This window comes from Rhipicephalus sanguineus, chromosome 5, assembly GCF_013339695.2.
Source record: "Rhipicephalus sanguineus isolate Rsan-2018 chromosome 5, BIME_Rsan_1.4, whole genome shotgun sequence".
NCBI classification, from domain to species: Eukaryota; Metazoa; Arthropoda; class Arachnida; order Ixodida; family Ixodidae; genus Rhipicephalus; species Rhipicephalus sanguineus.
Window position 1 is genome coordinate 95,493,301 of NC_051180.1, and position 17,922 is coordinate 95,511,222.

Consider the following 17,922-nt stretch of genomic DNA (forward strand, 5'->3'; position numbering starts at 1 on the left):
TGATGCACGAGGACATCGCTTGCATGGAGGACATGACTTGTAATCTAAACGCGAAGGCACAAAGAGGCACATTAGGGCCTCTAAGATTCGAGCACACAATCTCGGAAGCTACAACGCGTCACTGAAGGTTTACTCTGATCACTGTGTAAGAAAAGTATTTTTCATACACCGTGGTTCTGACCAATTGGCGGCGCGGCGCGTATGCCTGCGCTTGCGCTTCTGCGCTCGCACGTGCTTGGCGCGTCTTCCGCGACAGCGCCTCTTCGTACCTGCGCGGTAGCGTACATTCGTATCAAACGTCGCGAGGTGAAAATCTGTTCGAAACAAATGTGCTCCATTACACTGTAGGCCAATGGGCAATGGCCGGGACCAAAGAAAAATTCGTATCGCACCAAAATTCATATGAGCCGTGATCGTATCACCGAGGTTTCACTGTATGTGTATTCGCTCATTTCGAATACTTCGAAATTTAGAATATTTTAAATTAGTTTCGATGTGCTCTAATATTCGCACAAGCCTAGTAAAATGCCAAAAGCAGGCACGTCAACTATGAAAACAACCTCTGTTGCAGCTTCGCGCTGAAAATGCCCAGCTACAGGCAAGCTTCAAGTCCTCTACCACCTGCCTGCGTCGTGTGCTGCCAAGAAACACTCTTGATGACTTCGACCTGCGACCAGTGGAGGATGCCAGATCTCTTCAGAGGCACATTGCCTCAAACACAGCAGCTGCCGCTAAGGTGGCCGACCAGCTCGGTCGTATGGAGAAGGAACTGCAGGGCTGCATACAACAAGATCAGGATCTGTGCGAGCAGGTATTCATTGAATGTTCCTAGGTATCGTTCTTCCGCAAGTTCTTCAGGACACTTAGTCTGCACATGTCAAGCTGACACAAAGATGATAAAGGTTTATGTGCTGCTGTGAAACCCACATGTATAGAATTCAGTGTTGGCGGTAACGTGTTACTTTTTTCAGTAACTTAGTAACGTACTCGTTACTATTTAGGACCTGTAATCGGTAATGTACTTCATGTTATTCGTTACTTTTTTTTTTTCAGTTATCCCGGAAGTTTTACACAATATTCCCTCGTCTCATAGGCGCCACTATTGCAGAGCTCGCCCCGGCGTTCTATTGTCGCAGCGGCGTACTCATGCCTGTTTGCCAGGCCTTAATAATAGACTGTTGGGCGAGTTGGTAATTCATGATGAATGAAAATAGCGCGAAAAAACACAGGACGAGAAGAATAAGGCTACAGCACATGCGCTTGTGCCATAGCCTTTTCAGTCTCATCCTACGTTTTTTAGTGAGATTTAGTGGAGGTGCGGATGTATTCATTAAAAAGAGGCAATCTGTCCGATGACAGCTTTGAAATGCAGCTGTTGCTTTATTTCTACAAGCAGCTGTAGTTATTAGAAAATTCTCTTCAATATTCTAGCGATGGATATCAAGCCTGTTTTTAACACTCCTTTCCCCTCCCCCTGACCCGAAATCTTTCAATTTTCCATGTGTAATGTACAGGGACACATACAAACTCACGCACAACCATGCATAAAGTATGGCTAAATGCCGAAAAAAATTTCTGGCTACGCTACTGCTACCATGGTAAGACGCATTTGTGCAACCTGTTCTCGTTAAATCGCTACTTCGCACAAAAATTCTCGTTTGTGATAGTTTTGTGTGAATATAAATATCAGCTTTGTATAAAATTATTTGGGTTCCTACAGTGGAAATGCGGTGAATAAAATTTCTGACCATAGAGTAACGGCAGAAGTAACGTCCATTACTTTTTTGGGGTAACTGTAACATTAACACGTTACCTTTTTTTAAGAGGTAACGTAGAGCAGTAATGCCTTCCTTTTTTTGTTAGCGTAACGAGTAACTTATTACTTTTTTTTCGGTAACGCCTACAACACTGATAGAATCTAAAGGGTATTGCAAAACTGTATGACAGGCTTGTTGCATTCAGGCAGCATGCGAGGATTTATCAGTCAGCTACCTACTCGTAAGGTTCACATACCATGTGAAGCCATTAAGCAGAGGTATATGGTTTGCATCTCGGCTAGTTGGTCATCTTGCATGTTGAGTGGTTGCAGCAGAAGTTAGACACACGGACGAAGGAAAGAAACACTAAGACACTGCTGACTAACAACTGGCGTTTAGTCTTGTTTAACCTTTCTCATCTTTGACGATCAGTTCTTAATTGTAGATAACCGCACATATATATTCTGCAGAGGGTTTCAGTAAACGCCAGTTGTTAGACAGACAGACGAAGGAAAGAAACATGAAGACACTGCTGACTAACTTTTGCTGCAACCACTCAACATGCAGATAAATGTTCCACATTTGCTGCCATGGCCATGAGTGGTGCTAGCTAACACACTCCAAGGATTAGACAAACATATATACCCAAGAAAGTAATGGGGGAACAGCTGCCATAGTAGCACAACTGGCAGAGCTTTGCATGCTTCATGCAAAGGTTGTGGACTCAGTCCCCGCCAGTGGCAGTTTGTTCTTTCATCCAGCTTCATTTCCCGTTATCTCATAATTACCACGCTTCTATTACAAAGAATAAGATCTCCTATGCTTTCCTCGGCCTCATTACCTGTTGGCTTCGTATCCGTTTCTACCAAAATTAGGCCCTTCAATTGATTCCCCTTAAGGGGAGACGCGGGTCTTTTTTTTATTTCTTTTATTAGCTGGGTGAACTGAACAAAATTTAACAAACTTATCCCATTTTTTCTGCAGATTCCAAATCTCTAATTAGATTTTTGGTAGCTGCATTAGTACAAAAGATGTGCAATCTCTAAAAGCATATTTCTTACGGGAATTTTCGGCAACTTTGCTTTGTCAAACCCAGAAACAAACTATGTGGCAAGGCTGCCAGAGAGCTGGTTTAGCCGGTGATGCTAATCCAATTGTCTTCAACAAACTTTGAATGCAAAATAAATAGACGTAAATGTGAGTGAAATTTTTTTGCTGCATACTATTTCTGATAATCGAGAATTATAATTTGGTGAACAACATTATAAGAAAATAAATAGCATCACCGGCTAGACCAGCTTCCTGGCAATCTTGCCATATACTTTGTTTTTGTGTTTGACAAAGCAAAGTTGCCAAAAATCCCCGTAAGAAATATGCTTAAATATGTGTTAGAAATTGCATATCTTTTGTTCTAATGCAGCCATTAAAAATCTACTTAGAGATTTTGAATCTGCAGAATAAGCTGAATAAGTGTATTAAATTTCATGCCATTCACCCAACTTTTAAAAAACCATTTTTTAAGACCTACGTCTCCCCTTAACCACATTGCTAGTTCGGAATGAGAAATGTAGGCCCTGAATATCATGTTCCACTGCACAGAAATTGGTTTTTATTTTATTTTTATTTTTTATTGTACATTACTGCATTACATAGTAGGGGTGCATTGAAGTTTACTAAAGCAAATTTGCTGCCATGGAGTGCAATAAGACCCTAGTTGCCTGAGCCATTCACGTTTTTGAGATGTGCAACTTGCTCTTCTTTTTTTCTCCGTAGCATGTAAGCTGCCTTCACATTGACTGCCTCAATAATTTGACAGCATTTGCCAAACCAGCGTTGTCTTGTCGGCATGAATATTTCCATTAACACCAACAGCTGTAGGCATGAAAAAACTAAGCACACGCAATCACGACCGGCGCGGCGAGTCCGACCGCGAACCGCACGCACGACCATGCGAGCTCCAACCAGCTCGAACTCCTCCCGTTCTCCGACAAATAACGATGATGATGAGTCTACGCCAACGCGATGGCAGAAGTGAATGCCAATCTCGAAGGCCTTGCTTTCGCAAGCAATTACGTCATACACGCCATGTTTGTGCAATGCAAATCTCAGAGGCTATGCTTTTGTCAATAGTAAATGCCAATCTCGAAGGCCTTGCTTTCGCGAGCAGTTACGTCATAGACGCCATCTTTGCAATTTGAATCTCGAAGGCCATGCTTTTGTTTGCATCAATTGAAAGATTCTGTTGCTTGCGCCTCTCATGCGGCTAATATTACGGTCAAACGAGGCCAAGCTGCATGAAAATGCGCCATGGCCGCTCTCTTTGGTAGTCACTCGGTCGGCTCCGGGCGCACCTCGCGACGTATCATACGGGAACGGTCCGACAGTAACGACGTAACAGCGGGGTTCCCAATACATTGTATCCTATGGGAGCTATGCCGGGACCGGCGGAAAACGACGTAACAGCCGGGAAAACGCAGCAGTGAGGAACGTAACAGCGGGGTTCTACTGTACAAGGAATTGCATGGCGGAATCATTTAATACAAGAAAAAGTGGGGAACAAACAAAACAACAAACATTCCCCAGCCTTCCCCGCTGTACCAAATAAGGCAAGAGCCATGGTAGATTGGCAACTGCATCGCAAACTGCAAATATTGTGAAGGTGAATCGCCCACTTTTCCAACCCTTCTGGTGAGAACTATGAAAAACTTGGACATGTAGGACCACTAAGCGCACCCTGTGGTACTATACTGGATTGAAATACTATACAAGTTGGTAAAGGGAGGCTTGGATATGGTGCAATAATGTTTTCCCTTTGCACTGTGCAGTATACATTCAAAGTGGAAGACCTGGAGCGAGACCTGCAGCTGAAGCAAGAGCTCATTGCCAAGCACAAGTCATACTGGGCAGAGCAAACGGCCGTAAGTGCCTCTTTTGGCCTTTATTGTATGCACCTCGTCAGCATCACTACACTTCTGAAATTTAGACTGGTAATCAGTTTCAACTTTCAAGTGTACCTATGGCTGATGTTGACGCAGGTAACACACTAGTGCTTTTGAGAGAAAAGTGCAAAATCTCAAATGGAGGCTCATCGCAGCCTTCAACTGTCATGCACCTTTACATCGCATGTGGCATGTGACGATCTCTGTCAACTGATACTAAATCGCACTGCAGACAAATTACGACCGTGACAATATTCTATGCAGTATTAGACAATAGATTGGAAGAATGGAGCTGGAAAATAAACCTGGGTACACCTAGTTAAAGGGATACTGAACAAAAATTTGAAAAAGCTACGAAAACACTTACATTCGACTCGGATGACACGACTGTTCCTGTACGCAGCGTTTATTTCACGTAATTTCGAGCAGTTGGCCATATTTTTAGTGGATTGTGAGAGCGCGGCGGCTGCATGCAGTCTTGGGCAGTAACTAGTTACTAGTAACGCGTTACCGGTAACTAGTTACTTTTTTCAGTAACTTGTAACTGTAACTAGTTACTTTTTTCGCAGTAACTGTAACGGAAAATACCGTTACAGTTAATTCTGTCTTTATGAAAAATTATCCAACAGCAACACTTTTTCGAACTTTCTTCTTTACCCTGTATCCTCTCCACCCCTCAACTTTCCAGAATAGGGTTTCTCGCAGTTTAGGAGAGGAGGTGACTAAGCGTATTATCTTCCCTGCAGAAGACCGAGGTTGGATGTCTGTCATTAACGCAACATGTAAATCAATCGTGGTTCAACTGAACAGCCTGCTAAGTTCGCGTCTGTTTTTTTTCAGCATATATAGGCCTCGACAGCTGGTATGGTGGCACTGCGGCGCTAGGACAGTCAGCGCCGCGAGTAGCGGCCGCGCGCGTGATCCCGTCGCGGCCACGGCCGGTCTAGACCGCACGCGCGTGCAGTCTAGCCCGGCCGTGTCGCGGCATGCTGCGAACGCCGCTCTGTGGGAGCAGAGCAATGGTATTGCGGAACGAGCAGCGCGCGTGATTGTGTCGATTTCGCGGAACTGAATACGTAGAAAGTTATTTAAAATAAAAGCAGTCTTCTTCACGGCAATGACCTTTACGCCGCTAACCATGTTTGCGGCGTCAGGGAGCAAACTGTGTCAGCAAAGGGGCCCTTTGAAGTCAGTTGCAAGTGTGTGAAGAGCGTCGACTAGGACGTCCGCCTTTAGGTTATCAAAGTTTTATCAAGGTCTTCTAATATTTACATTAAATTAAAGGCATTGTGACGAAGATGCGCCTCCATCCAGCAACATCGCCAACGCTCGGCACGCTCGGCTCGTGCTTTTTCTTCCCTCATCCATTACGCGAAGAGCTACCTTTGACTTTTCCATCCATTCTCGCTATTCAGCAGGGCTTCTCGCTATTAATCAGTCTGTGTTTGTTGGTGTTCGGGCTAAGCAAGAGAAAAAACGTTCGTTCCTCTCACTTTTTTTTTACGCTGGCTCGTTCCCTTCGGACGTTTCGATGATTTCTGCACATTTTCCCAGCTGTCTATAGACCCAATTGCACATTGTGGGAGCAAGGTGCAGATGCAAGGGTGGACGCTGAAGATGGTGTAAGTAAGCTCGCCGCCGCCTTGTATATGTTTGTCAACAAGTGCGAGCACACATCCTGCACAGACCTGTCATGCGCGTGGCTCTGGCCATCGCCGCGTCCCCTTCTAGATACGAGGATGTTTAAGGGGAGACGCGGGTCTTGGAACGGTCAAAAATGGTCAAAAAATCGATTTTTCGCAAAGCTTATTTTCGAGGCGTTTGTACTTCTGAGCACCTACTCTCAAATTGCTAACGCTAAATTCGGTCGGGAAACGCGATAAAATCGGCTTTCAAAGCACCCCGGCAGCACTAAAATGTCCCCAAAAGGACGAAATTTGTTCGAACTTCCCGCGCGCGCCATGAGCGTTGCAGCGGGCCGAGCGCCGCCATCTTGGGCTAGATTTGAAGCTGTTTTCTTTGTGCACATTTTGCGCCATCTCAAAATGGCGTCGCTCAAGCAGAACGGCCGCCGTCGCGGGTTTTCTGAAGGTCGTTTCCAGGCCACTGATTGGCTCTCACGCGGCGCGCTTTTCAAGCGCGCCTTTCCGAGTCTCCCATTGGCTGGCGCGACCGACACGTCATTTTTTTTTTCTTTGTGTTTGGTTCTCCGCCGTGGCTGTCCGTTTGTGTGCGCCTGCTTTTGCGATCGTGCGTGTTTCTCGACGGACCGTGTCTCTACTTTGTGCCGGTAGTTTTTCCACGCGATCGAGATGCCTGGAGACTCTCGTCTGAAACCATCGACGCAACGAGCTTTTGGAAGCCGTAAAAAACGGGCTTGGAACAAGAAGGCGCCGGCTACAAGTGCACCGTCGGCAGCGGAGTTGGAGTCGCGGCCGGACCCTTTGGACCTGCCGGGAACTTCAACTGACGACACCGTGGGACCAAGTTCGACTAGCGAAACACTTCGGATTGATGCGCGTACTACTCAACGGCGGAGCAGGCGCAGCGAGTTGAGAGATCGGCGCAAACGAAGACCGTTCTGTCTGGAAAGTCGGCTACCCAGCGCAAGTTCGACCTTCTTGGAGTAAGCGCGGAGTGCCAGACCGGTGACGCCGGGACCGATTTTTTGCTCGTCGATATGAAAGTTTTGAATAGCTTTTTTGCACAAGCGAAGTGCGACAAATGCGACGCAAAAAGTCTCAGCGTGAGGAAGGCAACGGACAAGGAGTACGGCCTTGCGGTAAAGCTTATTTTTTCTTGCAGCAGTTGTGATTTCGAGAAGAAGCAATTTTCTTCTCCGAGAGTGAGCGGAACTGCCACCATCACTCCCTTCGAAGTCAACATGAGGGCCATGAAGGGGATACAGATGATAGGCAAAGGTGTTACTGCCCTTTCGGACTTTTGTGCGTGTATGAACCTTTCGCACCGAGGCTTGCACCACAAGACGTTTCAGGGACACCTAAAAAGTTTAGTGAAAGCCTGCGAAAACACAGCGACTGAAAGTGAAGCTGCTAGTGTGGCAGTAATAAAAGAGCTGTATACAGACTTCCTGAACCCCATAGGGAACATCAATGTTGTGTTCGACGGCTCATGGATGACGCGAGGTCGGAGCTCACACATAGGTGTGGGCTGCATCATTGAGCTCTACACTGGCCTTGTAATTGACCATGTTGTTTACTCAAACTTTGTCTCGGCTGTGCCCTGGGACCACAGCCGCAAGACGAAGGGTACACCGACTGGCTGCAACCCACGAGTGCCAACGAAACATCGAATGCAACTCTGGCCGCATGGAAGTAGAGGCTGCGCTGACCATGTTTCAGAGGTCCTGGCCAGCATGGTCTGCGCTACACGACTGTGCTCTCTGATGGAGACAGCCGCACTTTTCATGCCTTGTCCGAAGCCGAGGTGTATGGCTTTATCCAAATAGACAAAAAGGACTGCATCAACCATGTCCACAAGCGAATGGGTGCAGCTTTACGGAACCTTGTGGACAAAAAGAAGGCTCAGGTGAGTCTCTTGGGGGGTAGAGGAAAGCTCACACAAGAGAAGATCAAGAAGATCGCGAATTACTACGGATATGCCCTGAGGAGCATATCAATGACGTGCCAGCTATGAAGAGGGCAGTCGAAGCTACACTGCTGCACATGACATCGACAGATGATGCACCAAAAGCACTCAAAGTGCCCCGAGGGTGCTAGCTCTTGGTGCAAGTACAATAGAGCCTTGGCCAATGGGGAGAGTCCACCTTCACACAAAGAATGCCCTGCCGGCTTGTGTTGGGGCTGCTCTGGAGCCAGTCTTTGCGAGGCTCAGTGATGAGAGCCTGCTGGCACGGTGCTGTGAAGGGAAGACCCAGAACGCGAGTGAGTCTTCATTCGGTCATCTGGAACCCAAACTTCAAAGAATGGGAACGCTTCGCTGGAAAGTGTGAAGCGAGCTGCCGCTGAGGCTGTTGCCATCTACAACCAAGGAAGAAGGGCAACCAACGAGTCCATTGCTGCAAGTTTGGGCTATATTGCTGGGGATTGCCTTGTTCGACGAAGCCTAGAAAAAGACTCTGCGTTTACGCACCAACACAAAAAAGACTCTTGCAAGGAGACACAAAACGGGTGCAACTGAAGATTACAGTCCTGGACTACTTTGAAGGTATTCTCTCAAGCATAGCAACCTATTACCCAGGGTAACATGCTGCCTAACATCTAGAAGGTTCTTCCTAAAGACTGAAAAGACATGAGCAGCCAGTCGCTTGAGCCTCATACCCCATGGCTTTTCCAGAACCCCCCAGCCGCTTGTCATGGTGGGGTTTGATCATGCTTTGCACATTGGAAAATTTTTTTAGATATGATTCCTTGGGTGGAACAAGACACTTTCTGTTTGTTTTGAAGGGAAACAGATGGGGAACATGTGAATAAAATTTATGGTTAAAGGTTCCTTTTAGAAATTATACAGTGCGTGTCAATCTTCAAACGCGATTTTCTCAGCTTCACATTTTTTGCCAACTTGACCAGCCTTACGGATCTTTCATTATGTTTTTGTAAGGTAATTTTGATAAATTTTATACCGTTGAATTCGTAAGAAATAGGACTGTGGAGCTATGCTATTTTTTTGTGGCTAAGATGAACATATGAAATTTTGTGACAATAATGTGAGCTAATTGCATTTCAAGATTACACAATGTCAATACAATTGAAAGTTCTTATATGATGATATATCTCAGTGACAATATAAATAGCATAGCTCCACATGGCAGGTCTTTGGCTACAGCTGCATCTTAAACAGAACCTAAAAATACTGAGGGAAAGTGTCTTAATGACCCGTAAGAAATTACCTAATTAGATTTCACTTATGCTCTCACAATTTGATAACTAATTGAAGTACATGAAAACTAATTATATTTTTGAAAACAGGAGGAAGAAATACATATACACACCCAATTTCATTACAATATCTCCAATAATAAAACTTTTCGTTTCGAGACCAGTGTCTCCCCTTAACGCTTCGTCGCAGGGTCACGCTGTCACCTTTCCCATAGCACGCAGGAAAACGTGTCGGAACACACAAGCAGAATGCAGGGATTTCGAGCTTCTCTCATCATTGCGCAAGAAGTGGGCACTGCATATGCGGTTTCGGTGCTTCATGAGCTGCCTAAGACCTCCATCGGGGCTAAAAGAAGGCAGACTTTATGACCACAACGAGCAAATATGCGCAGTAATAGCAAGGAAAGCATTAAAAAAATTAAGAGCGTCTGTTTATCTCGCACGTCGCACCGCCCTTATCCGACGCTGTCATCGCTCGTTCTCGTGAGCCTTCCATATAGATCCATATAATTTTATTTCTGGCAGCTTAACGACAGTGTTTCTGTAGGTATTGCGACAGCGATACACGCCACAATACATAGTTAGGCACTTGTCTGACCGCGAATTAGCTTCGTCCTTTCGAGTTGCTATGGTTCCGCCCGTACGCACCCGCTCTCAGCCGCGACTGACTAGAAACGCGCCGCGCCGCGGGTGGCGCCACTTGTTCAGTCAAAACTGCAGCGCACTAGGCCTATATCCCTTTTCGTCACTTGAGCATCTAGCTATGTTCTTGGTGTACAGGTGGAGGAGCATTAGGATGCCATGTTTATAGTCTCCCTCGTCTGAGGCTCCGAGCTAATCGTGTTTGACAGGTGGCAGAAAACAGCAGAACGCGAAACGGCTAAGGCCAGAAATTCCGTGAACTAGCGAAGCGATATTTTAAAACTTCTTTGTAACTGGTTGTAAAATGTTTACTCCGACTTAATGCAACAATTATTAACAAAATGAGACGTTTCACCCCCAATGCAGGTGGCATCCTAAAAAAGAAAAAAAAATGAGCCGAGGTCAACCAGTCCACTAGTCACACATGTCCTTGTAAATGTCCAGTGGGGGGCCGCGGCTGTTTTTGCAAGCCGCGGCGAATGAACCACGATTCCAGGAGTTGCTTTTCCCCCACCTTCGTTCACAAACCGGCGTCGTCGCATTGTTTAGGTCAAAGCTATGACCTGTCATCCAGCAGTGCTCAACAAGCTCGGTCTTAGAACGCGTTGCATGGGTTGCTTTAGCGACATTTCGCTTGAGTTCTTTAGGCCTCGTTGATCATTTCCTGCCCGTTTCGCCGATCCCCGCATCGCACTTTCAGATACCGCCATGATCATCCGCAGGTGTGCAGTCTTAGGATTTCGTGAACACACGTTGTCATGTTCCAAGGTATAATAACGGGACTTAAAAACGGTGTGTATGCCCAGCGGACCGGAAGCTCTCCGAACAGAGTGACACACCTTAAACATACGGAGCAGACACAATGGATGTCGTAGCCACTCGTTATGCACTCCCCGCTGCTCTTCGCATGCGCGTCTGGGTATAGTTAATAAACGTCTTAGGATATACTGCCGTCGTTCTAGTACATCAACCACGTTTTCCACTTCAAGTAAGAGGCGTTCAAAGTGATTGCTGGTGTTGGGCCCCCTTTTATGTTTCCTTCGTCTAGGGTTTTACGACGTGCAACCCTTATTAAATAAATTCTATAATTTGATTTGTGATCTATTCTTTTATACAGTAACGGAAAAGTAACGACGTTACTTTCGGAAACTCTGTAACTGTAACAGAGTTACTTTTTTGGCTTAGGTAACTGTAACTGTAACACTGTTACTTTTTACTAGTAACGTGCCCATGACTGGCTGCATGCCACTGCGCTTGTCGGCGGACGTGACCTCGAGTGCTCCAGCAAGAGGGGGACAACCGGCACGCTCTCTCCTGCCCTGCCACTTCCCTTTCTCCACCTCTCCTCTCAAGAACCGAGGATGGCTGGTGTGGCGCTGAGCCTTGTCCTCTTTTCCCCACATAGGAAACAAAATAGCGCTTATTCCTCAAAAACCGCTACAACTACCGTGCGTGTCGCGAGAGCGCAAAGATGCAAGGTGCGAGTGACAGTGGTTCCACGAGCGGTCATTGCGACTCAGAGTTCGACAGGCCTCCAAAACGGATGCGCCAAATACCATATGCGTGTGACCGTTCTGCTGTGTCAAGCGACAGCAAGGACGACGAGCCAGACGAGCCGCCGTAGCCCAACGTGGGTCGGCAGCCGGGACGAGCAATTTACACAGTAACTCATAGTCACTATCCTCGAAGTGTTCGGAGCACAAAAAGTCACGCTTTGAAGGCACCTACGTTGGCTGCGATGGGCGCGCAGCGCGAATCCATATCCTTCGAAGCTTCGGCTCTGTTGGAAAGGTATGACAGGGCACACCCTAGCGCAGAACAGCGTTGAGGCATTCTGCGTTATGTCATGTGCTTAACCGTTCGCATTACGTAGCAGCACACAACACAGACGGGCAAATTCGTAGACGTGGGCGCAAGCTCCGCTTGAGAAAACAAATATACGGCCGAGAGCGCGGCAATGGCGTCGTTGGCTGCCGGTTGAGAACACGCACGGAGAACCCCTTCCCGACCGTGAAAACACGTTTTGAGAGGGACGCGCGGCAGCGGGTGGCGGCTTGCGATGTCGATTGGTAAGCGATTTTGCGGCGAGCACGGTTGGCGAGTCACTATCCGCGGAGTTTCGCGTCACTTCCTCTCTAGTTCGCGGCGCGGCCGCTAGATGCGCCAATTCGCGAAAAATGCATTAAATTCATTATTTTCTGCTAGTGTCTGGCTGAAATGAAGGTTGTTTCAACAAATTTCAGCACCCAATCTTTCAATTGAGTCATTTATCTCGGCGGCGAAAATTTTGTTCAGTATCCCTTTAAGATAGGTGAAAAGTGTGAAGTGGAACAGGTGATGTAAAGTGTAGAGCACATAGCCAGTGTTCTATTAAAGTAGCAAAGGGGATGCAAAGGCAAGGAAGGCATGGTATGGTGCCTTGATCAGATTTGGAAATCGCAGGTATAAAATGGAGGTAGCCGATGGAAAGCACATACATCTGGACACAACTGAAACATGCCATTTTCTTGCAATGGACATAGTACATAGTAAGTGTGCTGGTGTTGTTAAATGCATTGTGAGGGGCAACTCTTACAAGTCTTGTTGTTAAGCACTGCCAAGTCCCTGGTGTCGCCACGAGTAATGATTACAATTCTGGATTGTTTGCACATGCAGCTGCAGCCACTTAGGTAAGCTGCTGTTACGATAACAGATCTGAGGTATCCCATCACACTATGCTAAGACAAGCTAGGCATTGTGGTGCGCACATGCCGGGTCACGTGTAATTTGCGTAGTCGTGCCTTGCATAACCGTACTGGGCCTTTAAACCAAACAGTTGCTATAGTTTTACTCCTTCACACTATCTGGAGACTCTCTCCTTCCACCATTGAGAGGCTGAGCTATTCACAGGTTGTAGTGTCCTGGTGGTTGTACTTGCCATATACTGTGGGTATCCGCCGGTATTTTTCACATGCATAAGGTGGTTCAGAATATTGAGACTGTCTGCTTGTACGGAAAGGCAAAGTTGGGTTTATTGGTAAAACGTAGAGTTTGGAAAGTGCCATCCGTATACGTGTCTGTGTCCGCCTTTCTGTGTAGCACTGCTGCTCGTGTCTACCTGTCCATATGTTGTACACCGCCCCGTGAAAATAACACTTCACAAAGTGGTGCCAGTTACACAGGCTTCTTATCTGAAACAGCAGCAGCCTAAATGGCATTGAGGAACCACCTAATAGGCTACATTTTCATATTACGTCACGTTCAGTGATCAACAGGTGAAAAAGATGTCTTGCCAGACATTGTGCATCCACCTGATAGGCATTTCAGTAGGGTTACATCTCTCTTCTAGTCTCTGCATCAAGCATCTTCAAATAAACCAGAAACAGTCGCGCATTCTAGTAGCGTTCTCGACCTGCAGCTTCGAGAGTAAATCATGTGTTGATGCTTCGTTTCAGGACATGCGCAAGAACGCTCATGATCTGGACAAGGAGTATGCCGATATCTGCAAGGCAACCTCTGACCTTCGGCAGAAGCTAACCACCGATCCAGAAATCAAGGCCGCTCAGGAGTCTGAAAAGCAGTATGTCCCTGTTGTCTGCTGTCTCAGTAAACGTTCATCAAACGATATGCCTTTTCGCACCTCTGTGTGGCACTGTTCGTCACGCCAGTGCTATGATGGGCGAGTGTTCACGGTTATCGAGTGTTTGTCTGGCTGTGTGCACATAGCACCCCATTTGTTAATTTAATCACTGAACCAACGTTTTCTACACAATTAATGGCCAATAAAACTGCAGATTTTCAAACGGCCAATTTTCACATGGTTTCGTCTGCACTGCATTGTGGAGGACAGGAAGGAGATAGAATGGCATCAAGTGCTTTTGGCTGAGGCAGATGCCGGTTTTGCTGAGTACATGACTAGGGTTGGAGACATGAACTAAATGCTGTGGCAGTGTTAGAACTTTCTCGAGAAAGTTTCACATGTTATCAACTGTCTGGATTGATAGCTAAGCAATAGTAAATGTATTATTTTTTAGAAGATAGACTGATAATTATGGAGCAAGAGCTCTGCACATTGGCAAGCACATGTTGAGTACTCTCGAAAGTGCCATGCGTTAAAATTTCTGTTGGTAAATTGGCTGGGGAGGCTATTACACTACCTCCAAATTGTCTAAATGCAACTTGCTCCTCCAAAGTGCTGCAGGTTGTCTGACTAGAAAATGCTCAAAACTAAAAACTCTGCTGCTACCAAATTTGCTGAAGTTGTACATGTTTGTCCTCCTCTCGTGTGCCTTTCCACGATTATCACTCATACTCGATGCATTGCAGGATGACGTCTTTAAGTTGTGTACCTTTGCAAAAGCTAAAATAAACTTGGATTATACAGGCATGCTGATATGTAGTCAATCGTTCTCTGTATGAAAACGATGAGTAACACTCGTGCCTTTCTTTTCCACCCCTGTTTCTCCATTTGCACGCTAAACATCAAGCCTGGCTAACCTCCAGAAGCAGCTGGCAGAGACCATTGCTCGGCAGGATGAAACCATTGCTGCCAGTGATGCCGCCTTACACCAATGCGCAGATGCTGCACGTGTAAGTAGTACACATGTGTGCATCCACGGCTGCAGTTCTGAAGTGCTCAGTCATGACAATGTAATCATTTCAATGTAGCTCTATTTTTTGCTGTGCCTAGCCGGTGGTACGAATGGCTAAAGTGGTTGCTTGGGGGTGTTGGTGTGACATGGCGGGAGGAAAACAGCGCAAAAAGACGAACCACCAGAAAAAGGAACAGCAGAGCAACACTGTTGTTAGTCTTCCTTTTTCTGGTGCTCAGTCTTATTGCGCTGTTTTCCTCCCGCCATGTCGTACCAGTGGCATTTACTTAGCCTGTGCGATGAAGTGAAACAAGTCTACTGAACTGCCAGGATGAGACACAATGCCTGCCTGTTTAGTGTTTAAATTATACTAAATCCTGGTGTTTTAAGGGGGGACATTGCACTTAAAAAATTTATTTCTTGATCGATTTTGAAGCTTAATGAGGTTACATTTGTGTGCTAATTTCAAATATGCAATTATTTTTCTAGTGTGATGTGCAGTTTTTAAAATACAAAATATTTCATGTGCCTTTTGGGGAGCAAGATTTTTTCTAAACTGAGTTAGTTAAGTAAATCAGCATATCACGATATTCTGCAATCAGAACTTTGTGCAGTGCAATAAAAATGGGTGTTCTAAACCCATTTGAATAAAAGTTATGGTACGTTGAACATTCACGAGTGAAATTCTAGCTTGAAATTGTCTCACTACCAAGTCACTATGTGTAGCGGAAGAACCATCGTTAAAGTGTACAGTTATGAGGTTGCATTGCAACATGCTTTCAACACAGCATAACTTTTGTTCAAATGGGTTTAGAACATCCATTTTTGTTGCATTGCACACAGTTCCGATTGCAGATTATCGCAATATGCTCATTCAACGTTGTAACACAGCCATTTCAGAAATAATCCTGCTCCCCAAAAGGCACATGAAATATTTAGTATTTTAAACTACACGATGTACTAAAGTAATTGCATATTTGAAATCAGTACACAAATATACATAAAGTCGCCAAGTTTCAACAAAATCGATCAAGAAATGCAGAAAATGTTTTAAGAGCAGTGTGCCCCCTTAAGTGTCTAAACCACAATGCGGTTGTGAGGTATGTCGTAGTAGTTGAGGACTTCGGATTAATTTTGACCACCTGGGGCTTTTTAATGCGCACCTAAATCTGTTTTTTTCCATTCTGTCCCCAAATGAAATGTGGCCATCGTGGCTGGGAAATGAACCCACATCTTTGAGCTTACCAGCACCACGCTTTAACCACTAAGCCACCACAGTGCGTCTCTTTAGTCTTTAATTTAGCCTCAAGAGACTGTTGCCACATCTCTGATACGCCAATACACAATGATGCTTCCTCACCTCAAAGCCAGAGTGGCCATGTCATGGCCTCCAAAATTGGGCAGCACACACTGCCAGATCTTGGAGGCCATGCATAGCCTCAAACTTGGAATGGCCATGGCCATTCAGCAAACGCCTTCACTTGGTACGCCTCGTCGAGCACCGTGCAATTTGAAAGGTGTTCAACCTGTTTTAGTTCAACCATTTGATCACTGGTGCCTGTAGCCATTTCCATTAATTCCATCCTCAACCCCCCTCTCTCTTGTTACCAAAATAGCATTAACTTGTTACATTTGTTGTTTCCGCTGTTTGGCATTTGATTCAATATTCATAAATTGTTTTTCACAAATACACTCAAACCTCATTATAACAAAGTCGCATCTGCCACGAAAATAACTTCGTTATATCCGAAAATTCGTTATAAACGTTTATTTCTAACATTGTAGCTATTACAAGACTATTCTTCATTTACTTCGTTATAACCGATAATTCGTTATATCCGTGTTCGTTATAACGAGGTTTGAGTGTAAACATGTTTGCACTTATGTTAACAAGTTTTATATTTGAAAACCCCTACTGGTAAAAAATCAGTCTTTCTTTTTTATGGCATGTCTGACCCTGTTTTGACCTTTCAGTGTCCTCCATTAAAGTCAGTGTAGTGGAAGAACCATCGTTAAAGTGTACCGTTATGAGGTTGCATTGCAACATGCTTTCTGATGTTCCAGGTCACTTACAGGGAGATCATGGACACAATCAAGGAAACGCACGACAGCTTCGTAGACGCCATTGAAGAAAACATGAGACTGAGAAAACAATGAGATGTTCTTCTGTAATTATTGCTGTTGTCTGTACATTTGCGTAACTTCAGATCTCAATAAACCCCCTAACCAGAGCCGTGCTTGCCCTACCTATGTACATACAGATATCGCCAAGGGCTAGTCCACGCTGTTTCTATTCCTTTGCCGTGAACATGTCTCAAACGTCTCTACTCATCTAAAACGCCTACTGCAGAGTTTGGACCACTCACATGTTTGTATCGTGTACTTTACATTTGTTCCATTGTTAGCATTTCTGCCCTTTGCGGGATGTTGTGTGTTATTGAACGTTTTCGTTGATGAAGTACTGAACACATGCTCTATTCTTGTACTCGTATGACCACGTTGCACGAAAATCCTCAAAGGTGGAAGTAGTAGAAGAAATTTTATCTCCTTGTACATAGTTTATGTAGCTGAACTAAGAGTTGCTGTTTTTATCATGTTCTATTTAAATAGTTTTTGCAGCTGGGTTCCACCACCCTTTCAAATGACCTTTTTAAAACTGAGTTTTTTATTCTTAATATTTTAAAACACAGACATTCAGAATTGTTGTGCAGGAACAGTTAAAGGACCCCTGACACCGAATTTGGAAACTCGAGATGCTTGTGTTGTTTGATAGTCCTGCATGCGGGGGCACTTCTGACCGATTATGAGTGACGAGCGTTGCCTTTAAGATATTTTAATTTGGTTTTAAAGTAAGCCTGAGTGCTCATCTGAATTTTGAACTCCTATCAACATAACTAGTATGACGTAGACGTAGGCCCCTTGTGACGTTTGCAGAGGTAAAGCAAGTGTTGTCGACGTCACAGACAGAAATATGCGCGGTGCATGCACTGTGGTATATTGCGAAGCATGTTTGCTCTCCCACCTTCTCCTTCTTCGGTACGTGTCGGCAGGCAGCGTGAGCTCTCCGTGTGTGTCTTCTCCAACTGGCAGTTCAACAAGCGCGTGGCTGACGTCACCCAATACTGAGCGCATGTCATCACGCGTGCCCCGAGGC

At 45.4% G+C, this 17,922-nt stretch overlaps 1 protein-coding gene across 1 annotated transcript in view; it reads left to right on the forward strand.

Moving 5' to 3' along the window:
- Positions 1–17,447, forward strand: part of LOC119394856 (myosin-9) — a 34,554-nt gene extending 17,107 nt beyond the window's left edge. The window contains exons 7-11 of the mRNA XM_037662158.2: positions 572–811; positions 4,583–4,675; positions 13,632–13,756; positions 14,664–14,766; positions 16,833–17,447. Coding sequence (XP_037518086.1) covers positions 572–811; positions 4,583–4,675; positions 13,632–13,756; positions 14,664–14,766; positions 16,833–16,925 — 654 coding nt within the window. The 3' untranslated portion in view covers positions 16,926–17,447. The remainder of the gene's footprint in view (positions 1–571; positions 812–4,582; positions 4,676–13,631; positions 13,757–14,663; positions 14,767–16,832) is intronic.
- Positions 17,448–17,922: the final 475 nt, after the last annotated feature.